The 25,339-nt window shown below is 37.1% G+C and overlaps 5 protein-coding genes and 1 non-coding gene across 7 annotated transcripts; 3 read left to right on the forward strand and 3 right to left on the reverse strand.

The window, feature by feature from the left end:
• Nucleotides 1-2,617: 2,617 nt before the first annotated feature.
• On the forward strand, nt 2,618-3,865 carry LOC140784417 (auxin-induced protein 22D-like). The gene is made up of 3 exons (XM_073131818.1): nt 2,618-2,952; nt 3,055-3,342; nt 3,453-3,865. The coding sequence occupies exons 1-3, from the start codon at nt 2,750-2,752 to the stop codon at nt 3,526-3,528; spliced, it is 567 nt and encodes a 188-aa protein (XP_072987919.1). The 5' UTR covers nt 2,618-2,749; the 3' UTR covers nt 3,529-3,865.
• Nucleotides 3,866-4,738: 873 nt separating this feature from the next.
• Nucleotides 4,739-8,321, reverse strand: LOC140784418 (protein OSB1, mitochondrial-like). The gene is made up of 5 exons (XM_073131820.1): nt 7,796-8,321; nt 7,544-7,682; nt 7,360-7,444; nt 5,856-5,962; nt 4,739-5,223 (listed from the first exon to the last, which is right to left on the reverse strand). Exons 1-5 carry the CDS (start codon nt 8,227-8,229, stop codon nt 5,035-5,037), a joined length of 954 nt encoding a protein of 317 aa, XP_072987921.1. The 5' UTR covers nt 8,230-8,321; the 3' UTR covers nt 4,739-5,034.
• A 142-nt stretch (nt 8,322-8,463) lies between these two features.
• On the reverse strand, nt 8,464-8,661 carry LOC140785373 (U2 spliceosomal RNA). Its single transcript, XR_012108430.1, has one exon. It is a non-coding gene; the product is annotated as a U2 spliceosomal RNA (small nuclear RNA).
• A 23-nt stretch (nt 8,662-8,684) lies between these two features.
• On the forward strand, nt 8,685-13,913 carry LOC140783835 (NADH dehydrogenase [ubiquinone] flavoprotein 2, mitochondrial). The gene is made up of 10 exons (XM_073130914.1): nt 8,685-9,020; nt 9,141-9,197; nt 9,299-9,364; nt 10,902-11,018; nt 11,693-11,770; nt 11,867-11,972; nt 12,098-12,144; nt 12,469-12,546; nt 13,387-13,452; nt 13,534-13,913. Exons 1-10 carry the CDS (start codon nt 8,712-8,714, stop codon nt 13,639-13,641), a joined length of 1,032 nt encoding a protein of 343 aa, XP_072987015.1. The 5' UTR covers nt 8,685-8,711; the 3' UTR covers nt 13,642-13,913.
• Nucleotides 13,914-14,010: 97 nt separating this feature from the next.
• LOC140783836 (sec-independent protein translocase protein TATA, chloroplastic-like) lies at nt 14,011-16,860 on the reverse strand. Its single transcript, XM_073130915.1, has 2 exons — nt 16,514-16,860; nt 14,011-14,448 (listed from the first exon to the last, which is right to left on the reverse strand). The coding sequence occupies exons 1-2, from the start codon at nt 16,823-16,825 to the stop codon at nt 14,308-14,310; spliced, it is 453 nt and encodes a 150-aa protein (XP_072987016.1). The 5' UTR covers nt 16,826-16,860; the 3' UTR covers nt 14,011-14,307.
• A 1,658-nt stretch (nt 16,861-18,518) lies between these two features.
• On the forward strand, nt 18,519-24,560 carry LOC140783788 (tryptophan synthase alpha chain-like). 2 transcript variants are annotated; one of them, XM_073130834.1, is made up of 9 exons: nt 18,519-18,814; nt 19,799-19,945; nt 20,033-20,098; nt 20,394-20,502; nt 21,158-21,234; nt 22,569-22,646; nt 23,238-23,315; nt 24,076-24,135; nt 24,210-24,560. In XM_073130834.1, exons 1-9 carry the CDS (start codon nt 18,626-18,628, stop codon nt 24,342-24,344), a joined length of 939 nt encoding a protein of 312 aa, XP_072986935.1. In that variant the 5' UTR covers nt 18,519-18,625; the 3' UTR covers nt 24,345-24,560. The 2 variants fall into 2 exon arrangements, with proteins under 2 accessions (XP_072986935.1, XP_072986936.1); XM_073130835.1 differs by lacking the exon at nt 20,033-20,098 and having other exon boundaries at nt 18,538-18,814.
• The last annotated feature ends 779 nt before the right edge of the window (nt 24,561-25,339 follow it).

Below are 25,339 nucleotides of genomic sequence, written 5' to 3' on the forward strand. Positions count from 1 at the left end.
CCACCAGTAACACAGTAGGATGTGCATAACTCCAAGGACAGCACTCGTGCATGTTGACATGATGCTACATGAACATGACATGACCCATGGTTAAGGAGCAGTCTTTCCAAATTAATCACTCATTGTTAGTTATCTTCTTTGTCTTGATATGATCATTGTATGAGCAAAGATGCGATGTTTATGTTTGTGTGACATACATGGTGACATGATGTACTCCTAAGTAATGAGTCAATAGAAAGAAAAAAAAAATATTAATTGGAGGATTCCACTGATATATATATATGTAGCATGAGTATCTTAAGCTTAATTTACTCCAAAAGCTTGGTTTGGTAGCATGATGTGGAGTTTAATTAGCTCAAATCTTTTTCACTTTTTAGTTAATTTCGAGGGAAGGCAGAGATTTTTTTCTACATCTGGTTCACTAAAGAAAACTACTCACCACCCTCTCTACAATGAGAGCAGGCAATTGATAAAAATACTAATCATATGCATAGAGTCTTAAATCTCATTAAGTCTCATTTATTCTATATTTTATGTTATCTATTCTTGTGCTGTGTGGAGGGTTGCTTACTCTATTATTTTTTATCTATTTACATGCAATGTATAGAAGATGCATACAAGGGGGAGTGTTAAAATTATGACATTTATTATGTTATCTCAAAAACATTCTAAGGAGTTGAGAATAAGCAAGAAAGAGTATGAATTAACATCTATATATATATACCTTTCGTGCAATTTGCAAGCTTCATGCATGCTTTAAAAGTTGGAAGTTGCAAATGAAGGCACGTACAAAGACGTAACAATAAGGCTAAGAATTGAGCACTGTCTCTTTCTGCATCTTATCTGAAGTAATGAATGAGATACTAATAACATGCACGAACAGACTCACTACCACACAATGGAGATAAATAAACAAATTTGTTCCCCATCCCTCATCCCCAGTTCAGCAGTGAGTAGGCCGGTGTTTTCATTTCCTTGAGGTCCCATGGACATAAATAATGGCAGTGAAGACAGCGATATCGCCATTGCATCGACTCATTTAGGGCTACTCAGTCGTCGATCGCATGCCACTCGTGCGGTACGTCAGTTTTCGAGCAGCCTAGGGTTTTATTATACAGTTCACGTGTACGTGCATGCATGTTGCTGCATGTATGTTCTACGATTAGTGAGATACTTAACCAGTGATCATGGCCTAAGCTTAATTTGTGAGTGAATGGTATTAGGAAGTAAAAGAAGAGAATCAAAGTATGCTTAATTATTGGTCCATTGTGTCTCTCTCAAATGAGCTGGAAGATTGGTTTGCTTGCATCGAGTTCTTTCGTTTTGGTGCATGCATGCATGCATGGCTTTTACATACATGATTTTAAGGACCCACAGTCGACATGGAATAACGTGTTGCTTTCTCCATTCTGATTCATTAATTCACAGGCGATATTGTGGTGTAATTAGAATTTCCCATCTCAAAAAAGAAGAAGAAAAGATAATAAAATTAATCAAGATGCTCCATGTGTGGTAAATTTTCAACTTGTTTCAAAGAACAAGAAAAAGATTACTTAATTAATTAAGAGAAGAAGCTTAAGTACAACCAAGGAAGATAGATTATTCCTATGATCTTTTCTTTTTCTTTTATATTGTCATCTTAGACAACTAGATGTGTCTAGTAATCGGTTGACAGGGTTAGTAGAACTCTTATTTATTAGTCAAAGACGAGGATATTATATATATATATATATATATCTTCTATAATCATATGTTGGATTAGTTCGGTGTATCAGCATGGATGTCATCAAACTTTTGAGTTCAGTAATCCAAGGTATATTAATTAATTCCACATCCAACTTATATATAGATACTTATATATTTTAAGAGTATTCAGTACTTATATATATAATGAATTAACCACTTGTAAATTGCATCGAACTTGGCAATGATTAGTAATTAATTAGAATATGATATACAATGATGCCTTCTTATTAATACACACCACTTGGAATATATTCATAGAAGACCATCAAGTAGATGTCATTGGTGAAACATGATATGTGCATATATGATGCATGATGGGATCTATGAGGGACGAGGGATGATGGTCAATTCCTCCTTAGATTACCAAGAGTCAAGAGTCGGATTATGTAACTTTTTACTAATACCATCAAACAAGAACTCATTTATTAAACTAACCTCCGACCATCACCTAAACATTGACATGTGCTCCTCACCAATGCATTAACGCGTTGGATCCCACATCATCACATGCATGGCCATGGTGGGGCCCATGGGCCCACCCAAATGGGCTTTTCTTGAAATGAACCCCCTCTCTCTCTCTCTCTAAGGAATCTCCCTCCACTGGCTGAACCGGACCGGTCGGCCGGTCGATCCTGTCCCGGAATAGACCGGCAAGAGTCGCATGGCTTTGCTCCCTCGCCCTAACGACCAAACCTAGTTGTCAACTTGGCACTGCTCCCCTACTCTGTCTTGGATCCCCTGCAGCCCCCGGGCGTAGGGAATCTACCTGCGTTCGTCTAGTTGGCAGTTTATGTAGCAGCCAATCGCCTGCTGCCAAGTACCCTAGCAGGTATTCTTCCATGTAGTTGCTTATATAAGGAAGCAACGCAGCTAGCTAGGGGACTCTCTCCATCAACCACTACAACCCTAATTACCTTCTTCTCTCTCAGCACCTTCACATTCCACAGCCAACTTTGGCCGGAAAATACTCCGCCTCATCGAAAAGCCGACGATATCGAGGAAAATGGAAGGCCCATCGAGCTACGTTAACGACGTCGATAACTTGAAGGCGACCGAGCTAAGGCTCGGATTGCCCGGCACCGACGCACCGGAGAAACCGACGCTCCTTGCCTCGAGGAGTAACAAGCGTGCCCTACCGGAGAGTAACGGCGAGTCTCGGGCCACGACCGGGTCGTCGGAGACTATGAATGATGCACCTGTGGCCAAGTAAGTCTCATGCTAGGATATGAAGTTATGAACTACTATGTCACATAGTTAAATTCTTTTTTGAGTTTTTATTGATGATATGAATGTGTTTAAACATGGCAGAGCACAAGTTGTTGGATGGCCACCAATTAGGTCTTACAGGAAGAACAGCTTCCAGGCAAAGAAGGCAGAAGAGGCTGCTGGGATGTACGTCAAAGTTAGCATGGATGGTGCCCCTTATTTGAGGAAGATTGATCTCAAGGTCTACAAGGGTTACAAGGAGCTTAGAGAGGGATTAGATGGCATGTTCATGTGCTTCTCTGGGATGGATGGATGCCCTGCTTCAGAGTTTGCAATCACTTATGAAGACAAGGATGGAGATTTGATGTTGGTTGGAGATGTACCATGGGGGTAAGTAATTAAAATACTTATGACAAAAAAAAAATTTATTTTTTATTTTGAAACCTTTTGATCTCAATGAGCTGATAGGAATCTGTTCATCTTGTTTTTAATTTTTGCAGAATGTTCATCAACTCATGCAAGAGGCTGAGGATAATGAGAGGATCTGAAGCAAGAGGGTTAGGATCAAACCCTTGAATTTGTCATGAGAAGTTGACTCCTTTTTCTTTGCTTGGATTCTCCAAGTACAGAAGAATATTACTGATGAAAAGAGAAAGTAGGAATTGCATCTCTCAACTGGGCCAACGAAAGCATAAAGGAAGGAAAAGAAAAAGAGTTGCGAATCAAGTGGTTTGCTGGTTGCATAAGCCTTTTGGATGTTATCCATCCCCTGTTAAAACTGCATAGAGAAAGATGGAGACAAAGTTTTGCATGCAAATTGTACAGATCTACAAGTTTAAACTATTTGTTATGTGTAGAGGAGAATATTTTTATCTAAGAAAGTTCAAATCAAATGTATGGTTAGATTTTCCCATTGTTTATCCTATCAACTTTGCACCTCAAACTAAAGCAAGAGGAGATTTTTTTTTTTTTCTTTCAACTATAACACAATATCTCTTCTCTAGTGCCATAAAAATATATTAGATGGTATGCAATGATGAGATCCAAGATATCTACTCATCCAAACTACAAACTAATCTTCCTTTTCTATTAAAAAAAATCAATTAATATATGATATGTGAGAGGCAAGAAGACAACCATGTTCTTCCATTTGATCTTTGGTTCTAGAATAAAAGAGATAGGAGCAAATTCTACTGTTCTGGCTGCAAGAATTTCTTATTGAAGGCAGACAATGTCCAATTAGGTAGCCCATATTCCATTAGATATGTCCAAAAGCTCAGACAGTATACATGTGATGCACATGAATGACAGATAGGAAGAAAGGAGTATCCAAAGACAAATTAAATGCACCAACTAAATTATAGATGGTCTTTGAAAGTTGAAACCACTCCAATTGCTTTTTGTGTTCACACCTAAACCAACATCGAGTTGGACAAGGAGTAGATGAGATCGAATAGAAAGAGGTGATAGAACAAGCATATGCTGATATATGCAATGATTAGGAAAGAATAGAGTGAAATATATGTTTTAAAACCATATGTAAAAGATGGTAGATTCTGATCAAGGAAAGCATGGTCGGTAAAAACAGACATGAGAAGAACATTACACATGCCTGTTGTCCAAGGTATACTGTAGAAGTAAAACAAGATTGTGATGCAAAGGAGGAGATTTTATTCTGAGGCTCTGACTGCAACGCTTATCTGATGATCTGCACATCAATAATGCCAAAAGAAAAGGAGAGCCTGTAAGTACACGATTTTGCATCTGAAGCAGTAGTTTACCAGCATTTCCAGAGCTCAAATTCCCTTTCCATTACAATAGTCAAACAACTTTTTCAATTCATCACTAAAGAACTCCTGATACACACTCATCTAAGAGTACAGGAACAGTTGTCCTGGAACAATGACATTTTGTAAAGAGCATAAACAACTCGAGGACTGATTGATAAACCTCCAGACTCCAGTGATCATTTGAGGAGCCTGGGTGAGGTACATTTAATTATCTCTAAGCAAAACTGGCCAGTATTGTGATAACCAGAAACAAAATTGACATTTAACATCCTGTGTGATCAGAGAGCAGCAGCTAGAACGTTGTGAACTCATCAGCATACATAAAAGAGACAGCAGGATTTGGTTCATTAGCCTGCAGAGTACTCATTCTTGAGTCCAAGATTGCCAATTGCGACTTTACCCAAGGTGGATTGTACTTTCCCTCAAGCCACAAAGCTTCACCAGTGTGCTTATGCTTAAAATCTGGATACTTTGGATTCCTCTGCAAAGGTGTATTACGTATTCACTTATCAAGTAAATGTTAGATATTCATTTAAAACAAATGGTAAACAAAGATTCTACAGACCAAAGCACTGCTTCTGTACCTAATATATTTTTCTCTTCACTCGGAGAGAGAGAGGTACCTTATTTATATTCGTCAGGTAGACAATTCAAATAATTAAACTTTAACATCCATCAAAAGATAGGAAGAGTTCTTTAATAGAAGTGGAAGCCCGTCCCTTTGATGTTTGGACTCTATCATATGCTTTAGAAATTTTCTAACAATTTTGCAGGGAAAAACAGAAACAGAAAAAGGAAAATTCAGAGAAAATCTAGGGAAGAAACCTACGGGCCCACGACAACCTGTGTTTCCTGGCAATTGTGCTTCTAAATGTGATTATAGATGTACTTCTGTATTAATCTGATTGTATCACCGTACATGCTCTGTACATGTACATATTATATGGCCGAGCACAGATATAAGCATGGTAAATCACATTCTCGGCAAAAGGCAGAGAAAAGTGCACACGTGGCATTCTATTACGAAGGAATCCTAATTAGACGATTTAATTAGTAACTAAGAATGCAAGTGGAAACCTTTGCAACTTGTAAGATAAAGGAGAAATGTAGGACCTTATTTTTCCTGTTATCCCACCAGTCGACTGGATTAGCGAAAAAAGCTTGCCAAAGTTCTTCCGTCGAACCAGAAGAATTGCTGACAAAGTTCCCATGCTTTTCACCTACAATATCACAAATCAAACAATAAGCAATTTAACATTAGCAATCAAAGAACATCAATTCATCTTCTTTATGGAACAATATTTTGGCCCATCATAGTTTGTCAAAGGACCACAACCCAATATAACCAGATTTTATTCTCATTGAGAAAGCCAAACGAGAGACACTTCATACCACAATGGAAATTTGTCAGTTAAATCATACCCAAAGGTTGAGCCATTGAGCCCAAACATGGGATGAGCTTAACAACCAGATCTAGCCAGATTTAATTCCCCATCAAGTAAGTGAAATAGTAGCTAGAAACACTTAATACAACAGAGGAAAATTCTCTAAGTTACATCACAAGCAAAGGTTCAACTATTGAGAAAAACCAGGGAATAGGCTTTAAATTCCTCCATTTCTTAGCCTTGGCATGTAAACAAAGACAATTGACTTAGTAGGAAGAGGAAAACTTTCACCCGTAAAACCCTCTCATGTATAGAATGGGTGATCATCAAATAAAAGGAGTGACCCAAGTCATATAAAAGCATATTCAGAATGGCACAACCTAAGAGGGCTGAAAATTTCTGAGCTACTCATAGAAAAGCATGGGCTCGACTCATAGAACTCCTCTTGATCTTGGTTTGGTTGTCTGCTAAGCCAAGAACATGATCTACCTTTTAGACTTCACTGATAAATGAACCAAACTTGATTAAAAGGCAAGGTATTTGCCAACATCAATTTTCAATCTACAACTAGGTCAAATGGCCAAGGAGTCAAGCCTAAGAGCCTATTAATTTTAACTCAAATTTATACACATGCCAACCTGACCTCAAGAACTCTAACTTCAGATTGTAATAGCTAAGACTCAATCGATTGTACATGCCAAGTGGAGCCTGTGAACTATACTATTTTGCTCAACCTTCCAACTTCTCATCCCTAGAAGTTAAGAGGCTTAGTTTTAATTACTCGATTAACCTTAAGGCTTAAGCTATGTCTGAAGATTCCTATTTTTAATATAAAAGATTGACTCATCAAGTATATAGATAGATTATGCTTTAACAGTCCCTCTTATGTGCAAGCAAGGTAAAAAGAGTCAAATACAAATTGGGTCAAGATCCAATAAAAAGATCATAGACACTTTAAAGGAAGGGGAGACAGTAATTGAGACACATATTTGATGCCAAATCTATGACCTAACATTAGGAACATTTTCCAGCAGTAGCTCTGAGACAATGTAACAAAGCATAGTACACCCCCTAAAAAGCATGAATCAATTAAGTTTAACAGGTCATATGCCAAAAAATATACTGTCATCTTTTGGGGTAATTGTATCTTTAATTAAGTTTTGCAATGAAGCAGGTAAAGTTTTGCCTTTTCTTCAAGACATAGTAAGAGATCGTAGAATAAATGAACATACCAGAGGCCGCTGAATTAGTTTCTGATTCATACAATGACACCTGCGGAAAGCTCCTCTCGACAAAATTCAGCTGCTGAACAACAACCTAGCAAAAGGCCGATTCGGATTAAAAGCACAAAACAGTAAATGGAACTGAAATAAAACACCAAATTAAAAAAAATTTAAAAGAAAAACAAGATGCCACCTTGTAATAGACCGTCTGCTTCTCATCATCCCCTTCGACAACATCCGACACAAGCCGCCCAGATACGAACACTTGCTGACCCTTCTCGACGTGCTGGAAAGCTACATGGGCCAACTCATCCCAAAATGTTAAATTCACCCTGCAGCAAAACTAACCTATCACACAATAACATTCTACAAAAATTAACAGAAACCCATTGTCGAACACCAGAGTGCGTGCTCAAACTCGCATAAAGATCAAATTTTCATTCACCAACTGGTCTCAGTTGAGGATTTCCAGACGCCAATTCGGGTCCAAGCTAGGGTTTTGCCGCTAGTGAGATGCTTGATTTGGACGGGAGACCCTACGATTCCGATCAGACGAACGGAGTTGGCGAGCTCCTTGCTCCACTGGATCTCCTGGGGTCTCGGGTGGAGGACGCGTTCCTGGTTGTAGTCGCCGTAGTTATCGGCCGAGCAGCGAATAGGGAATGGAGGAGGGGAGCAACGGAACCTAAGAGAGGTTGGGGGTACATGACTGCGAGCAGAGGAGAGGAAAGAGATGGAAAAGGGGTTAGGGTTTTGGGAGGGGGAAGGAGAGGGACGAGGGTTTAAGAAGGGGGTTTGGAAGTGGGAGAGCGTTGGAAGCGCCATTAGTCGGGAAAAATAACTACACAAGGGGGGCAAAAGAAGAGTATTAAAGAACATTAGGCAGATAACAGCCCAGGATCCGATAACAATGAGAGACCCGAATCCGCATCCATTTGTGTTACAGTCCCCAATTCAGATCGAGTTAAATGCTATCCGTAGGTTTAAGTTGAATTGGATACTTATAATTACTTTCAATAAATATTTAAATCCAAATATTTAAATTAGAGTAAGAAGAAGCAATACAAGCTTCCCACTCCAATAATGTTCAGAAAAATTTTAATTGAAGTTTGGTCGGGGTGCGCCAGGCCCGTGCAGTAGTGCAACGCATGGGCGACGCTCGAGGACCCCAGTAGCAAGCTACTGTGAGTGGGCCCTCCCCCAAAAGAAATTAATTTAATATCATGGTGGGCCGATGGCCCACGTATCAGATATTAAACTGATAAGAACAGATACTACACTTGATCTTAGCCAAAAGGCCGAGAAAGGTATGCTTATCTAGGTAGGTGCCCATCTCCTCTTATACCCGCTTCATTCCCTCGATGTTGCTCGCTTGCCGATGTGGGACTAATACGATCGACGCTGTAGAAGCCCTAGCCACGTGTATATACGTGGCTTATTGTAATTGGTTCCCTACCAGGGGCCACTTAAATGGTCTAGTGGATCCATCTCATTCATACTCTAAGCTTAGCTTCTTCTCTAACCCCGTCTTCCCTTTCCGCCAAGTCCGAACTCCTCTCTCGCCACGACCACCCGATCCCCGTGCACGGATCACGATGTTGGCTCCGGTGGCCCGCCTCGCCGCGAAGCGCCTCCTCGAGATCCGCGCAGCTCTCGGTGCATCGCCTTCGGTAGGTGTTTTTTTTTGTCCTCTATCCCCCTTCGTTTCCATTCTCAAATTCCGATTTGTTTTACCCTCTAAATCTCTATCCGCTTCGACTCGTGATTCCTATACTAATATCCTCTTCCAGATCGCTTCCTCCTCTTCCGCCACCGCTTCCAGATCCTTATCGACCGCCCTCAACTACGTGAGTCTTCTGATTCGTTTGGTCTCTTGGTAAATTTTCTCGATTTGGTTTGGATTTGGACTCAAGTTTGTAAATTTGTTTGGGGTTTTTCGTTTCCGCAGCACTTAGATTCTCCGGATAACAATCCGGACATGCCATGGGAGTTCAGCGAGGCCAACAAAGAAAAGGTATGTCGCACAATAGCTAGTGGAATTGCCCAAATTGGGTTGCAATTGCTATTACCGATGCTATTTGTGATGCAACAGGTGCAAATAAAAATATTATATGTGGGATCAGGTGATTAGTTTGATTCTATGATCTATATGCTTATGCTTTTCTCCGATATGGATAAGTTGAGTAGAGATTTCGACATTTAACTCAATTCAGAATGAATTATATCTCTACTTCCAGGAGAAGGCTGCTATTTGTGGGCCCAAGTGCATTACATGTCCACAATGCTAGTGTGAATACAATTAAGTAAACCTATCTTTGAATGTAGTAAGGAAAACATGCATTAAGTTAACAGGATCTGCAAGCTCATTGTTCATTCATATGTTTTGTTAGTTTAGTCTTGCCAAAGTAAGACAAAATTAAATTTTCATTGTGTCAATCTATCTAAGGTTCATGTTGGGTTTGTATATATTATCTTTTTGTCTTCCTCCTTAAAAAGGCCTCATTTCCATTTTCTGCTTATCTTATTGTTCATATTTTCAAATTAAAGTCTCAGAAGTTATACTGCCCCCTAGGAGTGAAAACGAATTGGATACGAATCAGATAGTGCTCAACTCGCATCCTGATTCATATTTTTAGTCCGGATACGGATATTAGGCGAATAGAAAATTTTAAATTCATATTCTAAATAAACATATATGAATAATTTTTGAATAGAGAATTAGATCCTAAATGATATTAATCGAATTTTAAACCAATTGTGACCTTTCATTTAGAGAAAATTAACAAAAATATATTAAGAGTTTAAAAAAAATTCTTACATGTCAAATACATATAAAATTAGCAAAATTAATTTCTACAATAATATATAACACATAATTAGTAACAATATCAATATTCATCATTTAAATAAACAAATTAAAAACTATAAATCATTCAAACAGTATGCAGGTAAACAGATATACGATATATGTATCTGTATCTGAAAAATTATATCTGACCCGTAAAAAAGGACTTGCATCAGAATTTATAACTGCCTCCCATCTTTCAACCAAAAAAAGGGCCTACATCAATAGAATCATATGATCATGTATATTAAGTAGATAATAAAGTGGTAGATGAATAACGTCTGATGTCCACAGTTAAAAAATATGTCAATATAGTATATAGCTATATCCTGTCCCATCCTAATACTGGGTGATGTCTATAGGTCAATTCTCCATCTACATTTTATATTATACTGTTGATGGGATTGTGACTCTAAGCCCTTGAGGCCAACCCTTTATGTTACATTGTAAAAGGATGAATGCAAAGTTTAATCCGCAATTGTTCTGAAAGCAATCAGGTACTGCTGGATAGGTCAGAAACCATTCAATGAACCGCTATACAGGATGCATATTAACTCGTATGGCTTGCTGCATTTAGTCCTTTGCCGTTATACAGGAGTTTTTGTTCCAATTTCAGCTACCTGTTTAAGTAGAGAAGTAGCAAACGTTTACTTCCTTAGCTCTTTTGTTGGTGCGGGCTAATGAGTTTCAGCATCTGTAAATTCAGGTCAAGGAGATATTATCGCACTATCCTTCCAACTACAAGCAGTCTGCTGTTATTCCACTACTGGATCTCGCACAGCAACAACATGGTGGATGGCTCCCAGTTTCTGCAATGAATGCAGTATGTTGGATTGAATTATCAATTTTGTACTTAATTTTAATTTCAAGAAATTACCGGTTCAATCTATGTGTCATTTCCAAAAGGGAAGTGAAGTCGTGTATATATATATTTAATGTCATAGTTGTTGGACTTGATATCGGCTTTATGACATCTTCAGCTGTCACAAGTTTTTTGACAATTACTTTATTGTAGGCCTATATTTGTCACTGTTTGTAACTGTGAAATTTTTAAAAAAAATCCATAACCATTTGAGACGAATTAATATTGCTTAAAGAATGTTATGGTTGGTTAAGCTGATTTAAAGAATTTCACTATTGTTTCAGCCATATTTATGTGATATTGTAAGTTCACTTAGGGAGAGGGTACTAGATGCTTCATATGACAACAATTTTTTGAGGATGCCGGATGCATAATATGACAATAATTTTTGGAGACATTGCCTACGCATAATTTTCAGGAAAAGAAAAGTTGGCATATAACACAACTTCTGTTGTCATAGTGAAAATATGATATAATGTTAGATATTGGTTTGGTTTACTGCTACATGGTTGAGTTTTACGGTCTACTAAAATCAAATTATACCTTTTAATATTCTTCTCTTTTTTCCTTTTCTGATATGAAAAGGTTTTACTTAATTCTAAATGATCAATCCTAGTCATTTTGTGGTGCTTCAGGTAGCTAAGGTCATAGAAGTTGCTCCCATCCGTGTATATGAAGTTGCTACGTTTTACACCATGTTCAATCGGGCTAAGGTGATTATATTAATTAGTTTCATGTCACTATCTCTTTCCGTGCATGTTCCTGCTCGTGTGCGGTATGTGAATGTGTGTATTATATGATGTTTGCAGGTTGGTAAGTACCATCTTTTAGTTTGTGGAACAACTCCCTGTATGATACGTGGATCACGTGATATTGAAGAAGCCTTGCTAAACCACCTCGGAGTTAAGCGCAACGGTTAGCATTTCATGGACAACACTGTTAACCTCCCATCATGCATGCATGTTATTATCTTTCTGATTTCTAAAGCTTTGGAGATTAAGCCTCTGTGGAGCTAATGTTAACTCCTCGTACTATTGCAGAAGTAACAAAGGATGGCTTATTTTCTGTTGGAGAAATGGAGTGCATGGTAAGAGTTCTAAAACAGATCAAACTGATTATTGTTGAAATGATTCGAACTGTTGCTAGATGTCCTGGGAGTTGAGTTCAGTTGCTGTTACAAATGTGAACATATTGGAACTGCTTGCAGTCATGAATCTGAAGATGCTCACTAAACAAATATAACAATTCTTAGTTATTGTCAGTTATTACGATGCAATTCCCTCTCATCTAGATACACTATAATCTGTTGAATTGTCTTCTTAACTTTTAGCAGCTTATAATTGCAACTCATTTGTGAAACAGTATCATTGAAGTTATTATAGTAGTCTTATAAAATGATTGGCTCACACAGGGTTGCTGTGTAAATGCTCCAATGATTACTGTAGCTGACTATTCCAAAGGTTCAGAAGGTTACACATACAATTATTATGTGAGTTTCTTTGACCTGATTCCATATTTCACATAGTATATGACCAGTTATTAGTAAACATTTATCATGTTAAAGAAAATTTGCATGCACTCAATGATACATGCTAAGAATCATTTCAAGTTTATATTCGGTGATGCTTTGCTTTCATTCTGTTGCCACATTTTGCTAATGCTCAAGAAATCTGAGACTGGCTACCAAATTTTCTTGGTAATTGTTTTGTACTTTGTTGGCCATTTGAAGAAGGGCGCTAGATGACAAAATGTATTATGTATTCAGGTTACCAACTGTAGAGGTCAATTTATTTAAATCATCGTAATCCTGCTCTTTCCCAACAATATGAGGCTTGTCATGAATCTGTCTTGGTTTGTGTATGTTTTTATAAGCGTCCGTGTGGGGCATGCACATGTCTTTGAATGTCAAAGGTGAGTTCAGGATTATAAGATAGACAAGTAAAGTTTCACTATCAGAGAAAATTTGGAACTCAAAATGTGAGGTGCTTGGGTTGGTTATGTACAGGAAAATCATAATACATTGTTTATTGTGAAATTCTCAAAATTACACTTTTTGGAGAGGAAAATTAAATCGGTGCATGTATTGAAGAACAGACATTGAATTATATGGTTACATTTTAAATAAGAAGGACGAGTGACAGCTCTACTTAGAGCTGGATGGCGAAAACACTACTTAGTGTGGCCCCAAAAAACTAGGAGATCAGACTCATTTACTATTTCTCTGCTAATGGTGCTGAATGACAGATACCATGTGATACAGGTGAACTAGGGTATGGTCTTTGCAAACCTTGCTTTTTTCTTACAATCTTTTGTTTATCTTCTTTTTTAGGAAGATGTGACTCCCAAACGAGTTATTGAGATTGTTGAGATGTTGAAAAGAGGAGAAGCTCCACCCGTAAGTTTATTAAAACTAACTAGTTACTAATATTTGCTCAGTGATTTCAAGTTTCTGCATTGAGATTTTTTTTTCTTGCAGGTCGGCACGCAAAACCCTAACCGTATCAGGGGTGGGCCTGCTGGAGGAAACACCACCTTGCTTGGGGAGCCAAAACCTCCACCATGCAGGGACCTCGATGCCTGCTGAGTCTCAATCTGAGCTATATGATCAATGATATAAAGCTTGGATATTATCCAGCATCAAACTCCAGAAGCCCTTTGATGTTCTACTGCATTCAATCTAAGGATTTTTTTGTTCCCCCTTCGATCTTGGATATCAATGGCCATCCATCTGTTTACTTGCACTATTTTCTTGTGGAAAATTATCGTCTGTGGAGGTCAATAATTTGGATGGTAATTTCCACCGTGTGCTATACTTCTGATTTCATGCAAATGAAATGTTTAACTATGATTAAGCTATGACCGAGAGGCTTTTGTTCTTAGTCCACCTGTATCAAAGGCTTTTCTTAGTTCACGGTTTTGATGTATTCAAATCAAAATAGTAGTAACAATCTGGTTTAGATCCTAAATGGATCCATGTAACCCAAATTATCATAAATTTGAACGGAGAGTTTCACTTGGAAGGGTTTGAGTGTTAAGTAGATAATAATCATCTACAGGGAGATAACCTCTATACATAATTAATCTTCTAATATGTTTGAATAATGCACCAACACTCTCAAAAGGTTGAGAGTTTTTTATCAAAGCAATTCTCAGTGTCTGCAGTGCGAGGAAAGGGAAGAACTTAGCCCTCCTACTGATACAATATTGAATCTAAATGTATCATCTGGAAACAGGCAGCTTGGCTCTCTCCTCACAGTCTTTCTTTGGAAGCAGATGCTTCGAGTTCCTTTTTCTCATCTTCACCGGTAACTGCTTTCAAACTTTCTGATGGAGGGGGTTGGCTAGCAACTTCGGGATCCTTTTTCAACTCTGTTTCAAACTCTTTAGCTGCCTGTATGCACATTTTAACATCACTGGTCAGAACAAGCAAGATACTAAGAATTCAAGATTAAAAACTTGTAAAGATTACTCAAAGAGAGCCACATGAAACCCACTGCAGCCAGATAAACTTCTATATGAATAGAGTCAAAACACTTGTTAACTACTTGGGTCTTGGGAACAATTTTTACAATTTGCACATTCCAAGTCAACAATTAAAGAAGACCAATGGCCTTCACTTGGCAGAAAATAAAGCAATTGTGTCGGATGGAATTTGCGAGAAAGGGATCATCCGGAAGCCTCTACCAAAAAGTATCCTACGGTGTAAGACGGCGTGGCAAACACTACCGACAAAGGGAAAAAAATGGGAAGAGCACCAAAGTGTAGACACATCCTAAAGGTGGAAAATCGACTTTCCTCCTATTTGACCAGGCTTGGAAAAGCACAATGGCCAATCATATCTCTTTAGCATTTAGCGTCACAATTTTGGGTTGCACGGATCCTTTAGCTTCATACAGCAGACACATCAGAAATTCTGAGAAGAAAATTAATAAAGGCAGCGTGAAGAAAAAAAAAGGTTAGGATTTACTATTGCATATGTACATGATGCAAAATCAAATACAATTTGTGATTAAACAGCTTAAGAGTAAAAAAAAACATACTCTTCAACATGATAGCTGGGACTTAATATGGGTTCCCACTAGTTGGGTTCAGATGCAATCTGATCTGAAAGGATAAGCAATTGGGAACACAATACATATCCAATTTATTTGGATGCACTTCAGCTATGTACAAGATAGCCAATCAGGGAGGATTTTTGGGATTGATAAATTACATCCTGGTAAGGTATAAAGGTTTGTTGCAACTCCTAATATCCACAGATTCTCCAAATAAATCACTTATATCAATATATGAGACAGGTGTAAGCAACCATGAACGGGTGAGAGGTTGATATGAGGGTGATCCTAAAAACCAATGATTGCTGGTTTTCCAACAAAGAAAATTGAGAGTTTGGAGAAATACTTTGGCCAACAGAAATAGAAGGTTCAAAACCCCCAGGGATTTGTCTACAGAGTATGAGCCACAATGAAGGACACATGCAGGAACAATTTCTGAAAAACATCTGAAGCCTAATATATACTAGAATATTGACATAAAAGTTCTAAAAAGTGAAAGATGCACGTATGCACAGAAACAATGCGCCGCTATCAGATAAGACGAAAAAACCCTACTGTAATCAAGCGATGAAATGAAATTCAGCACACAGACAAGTCTTGCTGAAATTTAAATATTGTCAATAAAAGTTCTACAAATTGAAAGATGCACACATGCACAGAATTTCAGAATGCGCCGCTATCAAATAAGACCAAAGAAAGCCCTATTGGAATCAAGCAATGAAATGAAATGAAATTCAGAGCGCAAACAAGACTTGCTGAAAGTTACTCAATTCCCGTCCAAACACAAATTAGTGAAAAAAAAAAGAAGCCCTAATGGAATGTAGATAGATTCCCAATCTAACCAATTCGCAGAGATCATCCATACCAAAGCAAATAGCAGACCTTTTACACAAAAATGCAACTATCTCATAAGAATGGGAAGTAGTAGGAACACCAATACCAAAAAAAGAGCTTTTGCTGATTTAATTTGAGCAATTGCTACAGAATTCAGCTGAACTATCCATTCTTCTTCGTCTTCCTGCTCTTCTCTGGCTTTAAAGTAGGGAATTTCTATTATTCTATAGGGTTCCTATTCACTATGAGGCCCAACAGCTCCCTCATGGCAAATCAGTGTCCAATTGCTAGTTACTCATTTTAATCCATGCTTTTACTTCCACTGAAAACCACAGCTTCCACTACCCTAAAGCTGATTAATGTTGATCCATATGCTATTTATCTAGTTCCACCTTAGGACTACTCTAAATTTTCATCAAATTTTTTCCAATTTCTAGGTATAAATGCTTCAGTGGAGATCATAGAGTTGTCTTGAAGAAATTTTTATGGAAACTAAAACCCTAGTGTGAATAAGTAACAAAAATTCAGAAAATGGATAGATATCAAAGTTGCATCAATTTAGAGAACCTGCTGAAAGCTCTTCACGGTCTTTCCGATGCCTCGGCCGATATCGGGGAGTTTCTTGGGACCGAAGAGGAGAGCGGCGACGCCGGCGATGACGACGAGCTCGGGGACGCCGAGGCCGAAGAGGCACCGACAACCGAGTCCGCCGGAGCTCCGCCGCCTCACGGAGACGACGCGGAGGCTTCGCTTAGAAGGAAGGGGCACGCCACCATTCGTGATGAAGAGGGAGCTGCGGGAGGAGAGAGAGGAGTAGGGTTTCGAAGGAAGCCAGGAAGACGCCATTGGAGACGCAGGGGAGAATAAGGCTATCTCCATCTCTTGTACGTTCCGTTTGGCGTCAGGATGACTTTTATAACAATACTATTATCTTTTACACAATACCCTTCATTAATTATATATATATATATATATATATATATATATATATATATATTATAAGGATAGAGTTATTTACAGAAGAAAAAAAATCATTAAAGTTTAGTAATAATAAGATTTGGCTCTTAAACTGAATACGTACATTTTTTATACTATATATATATATATAATAAAATGGTTATAATCTACACAAGAGATGCACTGCACACAAAGGCCTATTTTTACTAATTTAAATTTAAAATATTTTTTATTATGCAAATGCCTCCACAGGTATAGTCAGTCCTCTCTCAAGTTTTCTTTATCTGTGTTTATGTCCTTCTAAATTTCATATTGATACATATCTATCTTCAAAATACATGAATTTTTTAATTTTTAATATTTATATATTAAAATGAAAGTAAGAAGAATTATCAAGCGGATCCGGAGCATGCATCACGATACTTACTGACCGCGCCACAAAAATAAATGATCCATGGGCTATCTAAGATGAGAAAAAATAGAGGAGAGAGTTAAGAGGGATGGTTTTTGTCACTACTGTCTTAAGAAATCTTCTTGATCCTCTTTGCCATTATCTCCACCACCTCTCCATCGACTAGAAACACCTTCTCTAGTCGTTCTCCAGTATTAATCGTCTCTAGGAGCCCTTTGTAGTTGCGGATCGCTACTACTACGAGGTGAGAGAGAAGAGGTGCTGTGTGACCCCCTTTATGTCATTGTGCTGATATGTTATAGCATGACAATCCATGCTTATCACCTTGGGCCCCGTTTGATTGTTGGTTAAGGAATTTCCTACTCTCCATTAATGAACACTACTTTATATTCCTTTTCAAATTATCCCTACTCTATATTAGAAACATTATTCATCCACATTTGAATATTATTCCACACATATACCCGATAATAATTTTATCATTAATTTGACTAAAGTTATTTCATATATCATGTTAAAATTTCTCTCACAAAAGTAATTATTATGTCACTTTTCTAGTTTACAATAAAACACCCTATTGCCCTATTTTAGATTAGAAATATATGACAAGTATTGTATTGCATATATATATATATATATATATATATATATAGTTTTTGACCAAAGTATTTTTGAAATATAAAATATTTATTAAACTACATCACTGTTTAAATTATTTTTCAAATTATTACTACAATAAAATCGTTGTCTTAGATAGCGACTTTTAGTTGTTTTCAATACATTGAAAAACTATTAGAAAAATTATTGTGTTAGACACCATTATTTTTATATAAATTACTTTAAGTGAAAGAGATATCTAGATAAATTGCTTTCCCTCGCAGCATTTTATATAGAGAAAATGACTAAAATTTATTGTGTTGAATTTTACTATAATACTAGTTTGAAAATTAGTTTAACCAACATTATATTTTAGTAAATATTTTGTACCGTAATATTATTTTGGTAAAAAACTCTACTTTTTAAACTAGATAAGAAATATCTATAAGAGTTACTTGTGTCAATTTAAAAAGAAAAATTTACTTTATAGCTCAACTTCATATTATATTAAAGGTACTACATCACTATTATATTTACAACTATTTTTCCATTTTAGATTAGAAATTGAATTGTAAAATAAGAATAATTGAACTATTTTTCCATTGTCGACTTTGCCGGACACCCACACTTCCTCTTCTTCTACTTCTCTCTAAAGTCTAAACCGTTTCAAGGTCTTTTAAAACGCCGTTCTTTCTTATCTTACGGTGATAGTAATGGCTCTCGCTCCCAAAGCCTCCGTCTCCTCTCTCCTGTCGTCGCGGAGATCCCTGGGTCTCTCTCTCCACCATGCCTCTGCCAAGTCTCTCTCTCTACGCAAATCCTTTTCCCCAGTGGCCTCTCTCAGCGTCGCCCCAACTCTTAGCATCTCCGACACCTTCTCCAGGCTCAGGGAGCAAGGAAAGGTAAGAGCTTGCGGCTTCCCTTGGTCGGTTTTGTATCATCGTTTTATTTGCTGGTATTTGTTCTCTTGATCCGTTACGGGCATAGATCGAGAAAATACGAGTTGGGTTTGTTTGGCTTGGGTTCTTTTGCTATCTGTTGGATTAAAAATTGAATCTTGGAGAGGTTTGATGTGTTTATGGTAATGTTTGCAATTTGTTCAAGCAGAATGTTAACTGGATTTGTTGAGGTTGGTTTCCTTTGCTATCTGGTGGGGGTAAAAGTTCAATCCTGGAGATATTTGATGTGTGACTATGTTTCTATTTTTGTTGGTTCTCTTCTATCTGATTTTTCTCATGTTCTTTGCAGTTTTTGTTTTTTCTAGGTTTTTCTTTTTATCATTGACCTGACGGTTGTTGGGATGTGGTGGAGCAGTTATGCTGTGATCGTCTTACAATTTCTTGCCGTACATTTTCTAGCGAAAAATAAGTGATTTTGGATCTATATTTTTATCAAATTTCCTACCGACCGATTGTTTGGTTGACATCTGCATATTTTATTTTATTTTTCTCACTTTAGCCTTTCCTTCGTATTTACCTTTACGGCCTCAATCGTGCATTATTGTTCACTTCTCCTCTCTGAATGGAGTTCTGGAGATTGAACAAATTTTCACATCTTTCTCATAACCTCATCAAGCACATCTTCTGAATTTAAGTGATGTCCCCTTATTATTTCTATTGATTTTTCTACATCATGTTCATCTTTCGGACAATGATATCTGTCACGGTAACATGCCCTTTTTTTTTTTACTTGGTTCTTTATATCATCTTGAATTTGCTCTTATTTACAGTAATCATATATTTTGTTTTATGTATGATGCATAGTTTGTTGGTCTTATTATCTGATGGATAAACATGATCTTTTGCTAGGTTTATAAACAGACAACACACTCCTATGTGAACAGTGCATTTCCGTTATGCCTGCTAATATCCTTCTCTCCTGCTTAGGTTGCACTCATTCCTTTTATAACTGCTGGGGATCCTGACCTGTCAACAACATCAAAAGCGCTGAAAATTCTTGATTCCTGCGGTTCAGATGTGATAGAATTGGGCATGCCATATTCTGATCCTCTAGCTGATGGGCCCGTTATTCAGGTTTTACAATCAGTTACTTCCTTTTTTATATAATAATTTGTTTGTGTGTGTGTCCTTATATATATATATATATTTACCTGGTCTTAGGCTGCTGCTACACGCGCATTATCAAGAGGAACCAACTTTGATGCAGTCATTTCCATGCTAAGAGAGGTCTAGCCATCCCAAACCTCATCTTTCAGCCAAATCTCTCTCTCTCTCTATATATATATGTGTGTGTGTGTGTGTGTGATAGTTTGGCTAATTAAGATTAAGTGCAAACATGTCACAATTTCCTACTGAATTTCAAGCCATTCATTATGCATTAGCTGGCTGGATAAACACTTTCCTTTATGGTTTTATCTCATGCTATAATTTCTACTGTTATTGTATATGTGCATGATTATCTTTTAAGAAAATTCTATAGTTTCTATAGTGAAAACTTATGTTATTAAGGCTTTCTAACCAGGTGGTGCCTCAATTGTCCTGTCCGATTGCTCTATTTACGTATTACAATCCAATTCTAAAGCGTGGTGTGGGGAACTTCATGTCCACCATAAGGGATGTCGGCATACATGGTAACTTATCAGTCAACTTAGTAAACTCATCTTGTGTTCTTTTGCAAATATTTTGGGGCATGCTCATTTCTATTTGATTGCTTTGGTCATAAATCCTGCCAAAAGAATTGTTTAATTTGTGTAACATGGTCAATATTCAACGTTCAAGTTAAATAGTGGCCAACTGTTTTGTGTGCCTTCTGTGAATTGAGCCACTTGTGTGCAAGTATCAATCTAAAGAAGCAATATAATCTGTGCAAGTTAAATAGTGGCCAACTGTTTTGTGTGCCTTCTGTGAATTGAGCCACTTGTGTGCAAGTATCAATCTAAAGAAGCAATATAATCTGTTTGGATCAGTACATTGCACCTAAAAGGCCTTGGAGAGTGATACGGTGTATGCCTTTGGGAAATTTTCTTTCTCTACAGTATATATATATATATAACCTTATAACATTGTACTGCTCCACAATTCCACTTTTTTTTGCACTGTTTTCATAAATAATGGGCATATACCTTGTTGTATTCTTCATCATTCCTTCCCAACAGGCCGAATAGTCTTCCTCAAGTTAAAGGCTTTTCAAGATAGTTCTTAAATGCATGAATATGTAGAATGATATCAGTTATTAAATATGATAGACCTTTTGATGATTCATTAGTTGCCATTATCATTTTGCAGGACTTGTGGTGCCTGATGTTCCTTTGGAGGAGACTAAAGTTTTAAGGGATGAAGCTGTTAGACATAACATTGAGTTAGTATGACCCTTCTCTATTTCATCTCTCCACAATGCGCTTGACAGTCATTGTAGGTGCAACTTATTTTGAATAAGGAATTCAATATACTTACGAGTTATGAGAATCTACTACTAAGTCTATTAGTAAACTGCAATATTGTTGTTTTACATACCTATCTGCACTTTATTGCATAGATGTATGCTGCAATAAATTATAGTTTAAATTTAACGAAATGGATGCCATTTGTATTTAATGGTTGTAGGATCTGCAAGAGAAATATGTTAGTTTTCCTATTCTTGTATGTCTGAAGTTTAATAGATTCTGATGATTAAAGTAGGTGAACAGTGTTGGATGTGCTTTCTTCTTGGTATGCCTATGCAAATTTTCCATTATTTTCCCTATTCTTTGCTCACACTTTGATTCTAGGTTATTTTGATTTTAAGGATCTCTGTTCTTTCTTCCCTTTTAAATATCTTTTTGCATAAGGGTTGTAATGATCTTTAAATTGAAGGAATTGATGTTTCTTCCGATTATCATTTGGCAACATATATAATGGGTTGTGAGATGGATTTCTAGTATGAAATATAAAATTCTGCTAAGTACAGAGTAATAATTTTTTAAATTGAGGAGTTTGCTTCAGTTAGCCATTTTGACTCAATTGTGTGTCAGAATTCAGAAGGCGGTACATGAATCTTTCTCCTCAGACATAACTTTTTCATATGTGGATAAGCTTTGCTTGGGTGCTGCCTAGGATTCAAATGAGCAAGATAGTTTCAGTATACAAACTAACCTTAAAGGCCTATGATGGTTGTTATCTTCCTTGAGATGCATTATAGATGAAAACAGTGACCACAAAATGCACCTATAAGATAAGTGATCCAGTTCAGAAAAGTGCAGAAGGAGAGGAGGACCGGAAAAATAAATTTGGATAGAAATAGTGAGAAGATATGATAGTCAATGGAGAACATAAGACAAGATCAAGGGAGAAAAAGTCTCATGTAAATGACAGCAATGCGCCTCTATGTTTAGTTGCTTCGTTGCTCTTTCATCTATCCACTGGCATTCTTCCATTTGTTTCCTTGAAACTACTATGGTATTCCTTTAGTTCACCTGGCAACATGAGTGTAGGAATCGTGGTGACCGCACCAACAGTGACATGTGTTGGATATGAGAACTTCTTAAAACATTATACAATGCATTGTAAGCTTTATAAGCATCAAGCAGCATATCATTTTTGGTTAACAAAATCACATTAATTGATTAATTCTGAGCTTATTATAATGAAGATTCCTAGTTTCACATTTTCTTTGTTTACACAGTTTAAAATGTTTAATGCTTCTTCCGTTGCATCATAGGTGCTCCTTACAACGCCAACTACACCAACTGACAGAATGAAATCCATTGTGGAAGCTTCAGAAGGATTTATATACCTTGTAAGTTGTTCTGTTACTTAATAGAAAAATATACATAATGCAAGTACTAGGGATTGGACGGACAATTGAGCATCCAGTGTTATTCTTTTCTTATGTGAATGTGATGAGATTTCAAAGGATCTCTACTATAAATAAGGCCTGGTTGAATTTCCGCAAACATAAAAATGCAACAAAATAGCTATTTTAAGATTTTTAGGGTCTCTAGCATTTTCCACTGACAAATTTGGCTGTTTAATACTTGAATGGCATGACTTGCAACTTGCAAAGATGAATGGTCAAACAGTAGATGTTAAGGTTGCCTGCCCTCTCATACTTGCACATTGAAAACAGTCTCACCCCTAGGACCTAATTTGTCACATCGAGCTTGGTAAAGTATTTTGCCATCAAGTGACTCATTCTATCCTACCTATTGACGTCCCTAATTTCTGGCAGTCACTTGCATGTGTTGATGTTTGTTTCTATTGTTGTCTCGTATTTCTTGGTTTTCGTAATCGCCACCTGCTATTTTCCTATTTTAAATAGTTTCATTGTTGACAAAGGAACTTCCCTGTCGTCAATATTTTGCACAGATTAATGTTCACGGTCATGCAGGTGAGCTCTGTTGGAGTTACGGGTACCCGTTCATCTGTAAGTTTACGTGTACAGTCTCTCCTGGAGGAGATCAAAGAGGTATGATTCACTCTTACCTTGTTATCTTATATAGTAGCACAAAATTTTCTATGATGGGTTATCATGTTCATTCTTCTGTCAGTATTTCCTTAGGAGAATATTAAGCTATATAAGAAACCAGTAAGGAATCCATACCAAAGGATGCAAGCATAAAGTGAGGAGAAGTGATTTTGCTTAGATATTTTGCAATTCTTCTTGGTAAAGCCAAATCCCAAATGGGCTATCATATGATTTCTTGATTCCCCGGTGAATTTTCTAATAATTAGACTGGATGTCTAGTATGACAAGCCATGCTGCTTTTTTACATTTAACAAATAACGAGGCAGCAGAACATTTTTGGACTTGAATTCCTCTTATTCAATTTCTAGATTGAAGCCTCAACTGTCCTTCATTTCAGTAAGGAAACTGATACTTGGTAATAAATTCTTTGTTCTGTGATGGTAGCTGCTAGTTTCATAAACGGTGGTTTAATTCATCTTCTCTCCGTTGAATGAATGATGAATCTGTTTTAACATTAAGTTTTTTATCGAATCGATAAATAGGTTTGGTTTCTTATCTTTTATTTCATTTCTAATAATGTGTCAATAGTAGAGAGTTATCCTATTATCATATTGCACACTGAAAGCCTTCGTCCTGTATACTCTTGAACTTATTGAGTTACTGTCACCCAGTGCGTTGAGAACTTAATACGGCCATGTTTCCATCACTTCTCCCTCCTTTTGGCTCAAAGAACTGAAATGTATTTTCTCAATGTTTGCAGGCAACAACTAAACCTGTTGCAGTTGGTTTTGGCATATCAAAACCTGAGCATGTGAAACAGGTCAACTATTTTCTGAAACTCTGTTCCTACATATCTCTTTAATCTACATTTCCTATAATTAGCTTACGGTGTAGGTAGCGGGATGGGGAGCTGATGGCGTGATTGTTGGTAGTGCAATGGTGAAGCTCTTAGATGAAGCAAAATGCCCTGAAGATGCTTTGAGAGATTTAGAGACCTTTACGAGGTCACTGAAGGCTGCACTTCCCTGAGAAACAATTTGTTTCATTGTTGCTGCTCTGTCAGTACATTGAAGCAATTGTCACTTTTTTGAGAGAGAGAGAGAGAGAGAGAGAGAGAGAGAGAGAGAGAGAGAGAGAGAGAATGAGAACATAATGGTGTCCCAATTAAACCTTTGTCTATTTGAACCTTAAAACACTCATACACCAATTGTCATTCATTCATTAAAATAACTCTTTTCTGAGTAATACCCTTACATATTGGCAAGAAATTTTAGTGGATACTGAAGTAAACCTTGACACAGTTGCAGTAGATGAGAAGGTGATCAGTAGATTCCTCTGCTCAATCACATGAGAGACCTTTCCTATGAAGATTCATAGAGAAAATTGCAAATATAAGTACAATAAAATTAAGTGGTAGGGGAGATTATACTGTTATGGACCGTTGTACCTTAAATGTTGAGCTTAAAAAGATTTAATCTCCCACAGAAATATAGTATGATTTAAAGATGGTAGAGATAGTTTGATTATTTTATAAAAAAAATTAGTGCCATTTAACACTATTATTTTTGGATGAATTTTGAAGTATAAAGATGTAAGTTAAAATGGAGCATAAAATCATAGAAGTTAGGTATATTGGAATGTGAACAACACTGTCCTCCAACATGCTTGCTGGGAAATGGAAACACCCAAAACACTGGGGATATTTTTTTTCCCCCATCACAGATGAAAAGTTCCAATGTATCCTCAAGTCCCAGCAATTAAATCTCCCTATCTCCATCATCTACATGGGTTTTGGATAAGAAGAATCTTTGTCTGAGTTTGTTCTCATTCTCATCTTTCTCCTCCATTTCCACCCCACCTATGTGGGCTTTATGTGTCTGTGATTTAGGTAGCAGAACCAAGACTTCTTTCCATGGACATGACAATGTAAAAGGACATTGATTCATCTACTCACTTGAGGTTGTAATTTAGTATCTTTGCAAGGAATTAGAAATATTTATTGCTACTATATAGATATTTATCAT

This window comes from Typha latifolia, chromosome 3 (assembly GCF_019914945.1).
Source record: "Typha latifolia isolate L0001 chromosome 3, TyphaL0001v2, whole genome shotgun sequence".
NCBI lineage: Eukaryota > Viridiplantae > Streptophyta > Magnoliopsida > Poales > Typhaceae > Typha > Typha latifolia.

What these genes read in the sequence shown, in the direction of transcription:
- LOC140784417 (XM_073131818.1), top strand. Translation starts at nt 2,750, where the DNA reads ATGGAAGGCCCATCGAGCTACGTTAACGACGTCGATAACTTGAAGGCG. An exon ending in AATGATGCACCTGTGGCCAA is followed by an intron (nt 2,953 to 3,054) that starts GTAAGTCTCATG and finishes TAAACATGGCAG; the next exon opens with AGCACAAGTTGTTGGATGGC. An exon ending in GTTGGAGATGTACCATGGGG is followed by an intron (nt 3,343 to 3,452) that starts GTAAGTAATTAA and finishes TAATTTTTGCAG; the next exon opens with AATGTTCATCAACTCATGCA.
- LOC140784418 (XM_073131820.1), bottom strand. Translation starts at nt 8,229, where the DNA reads ATGTTCTTTAATACTCTTCTTTTGCCCCCCTTGTGTAGTTATTTTTCC. An exon ending in AGCAGACGGTCTATTACAAG is followed by an intron (nt 7,445 to 7,543) that starts GTGGCATCTTGT and finishes GCCTTTTGCTAG; the next exon opens with GTTGTTGTTCAGCAGCTGAA. An exon ending in AACTAATTCAGCGGCCTCTG is followed by an intron (nt 5,963 to 7,359) that starts GTATGTTCATTT and finishes GTGATATTGTAG; the next exon opens with GTGAAAAGCATGGGAACTTT.
- LOC140783835 (XM_073130914.1), top strand. Translation starts at nt 8,712, where the DNA reads ATGTTGCTCGCTTGCCGATGTGGGACTAATACGATCGACGCTGTAGAA. An exon ending in TATCGACCGCCCTCAACTAC is followed by an intron (nt 9,198 to 9,298) that starts GTGAGTCTTCTG and finishes TCGTTTCCGCAG; the next exon opens with CACTTAGATTCTCCGGATAA. An exon ending in GTTACACATACAATTATTAT is followed by an intron (nt 12,547 to 13,386) that starts GTGAGTTTCTTT and finishes CTTCTTTTTTAG; the next exon opens with GAAGATGTGACTCCCAAACG.
- LOC140783836 (XM_073130915.1), bottom strand. Translation starts at nt 16,825, where the DNA reads ATGGAGATAGCCTTATTCTCCCCTGCGTCTCCAATGGCGTCTTCCTGG. An exon ending in CCGTGAAGAGCTTTCAGCAG is followed by an intron (nt 14,449 to 16,513) that starts GTTCTCTAAATT and finishes ATGTGCATACAG; the next exon opens with GCAGCTAAAGAGTTTGAAAC.
- LOC140783788 (XM_073130834.1), top strand. Translation starts at nt 18,626, where the DNA reads ATGGCTCTCGCTCCCAAAGCCTCCGTCTCCTCTCTCCTGTCGTCGCGG. An exon ending in GGCTCAGGGAGCAAGGAAAG is followed by an intron (nt 18,815 to 19,798) that starts GTAAGAGCTTGC and finishes TCTCCTGCTTAG; the next exon opens with GTTGCACTCATTCCTTTTAT. An exon ending in TTAGACATAACATTGAGTTA is followed by an intron (nt 21,235 to 22,568) that starts GTATGACCCTTC and finishes GTTGCATCATAG; the next exon opens with GTGCTCCTTACAACGCCAAC.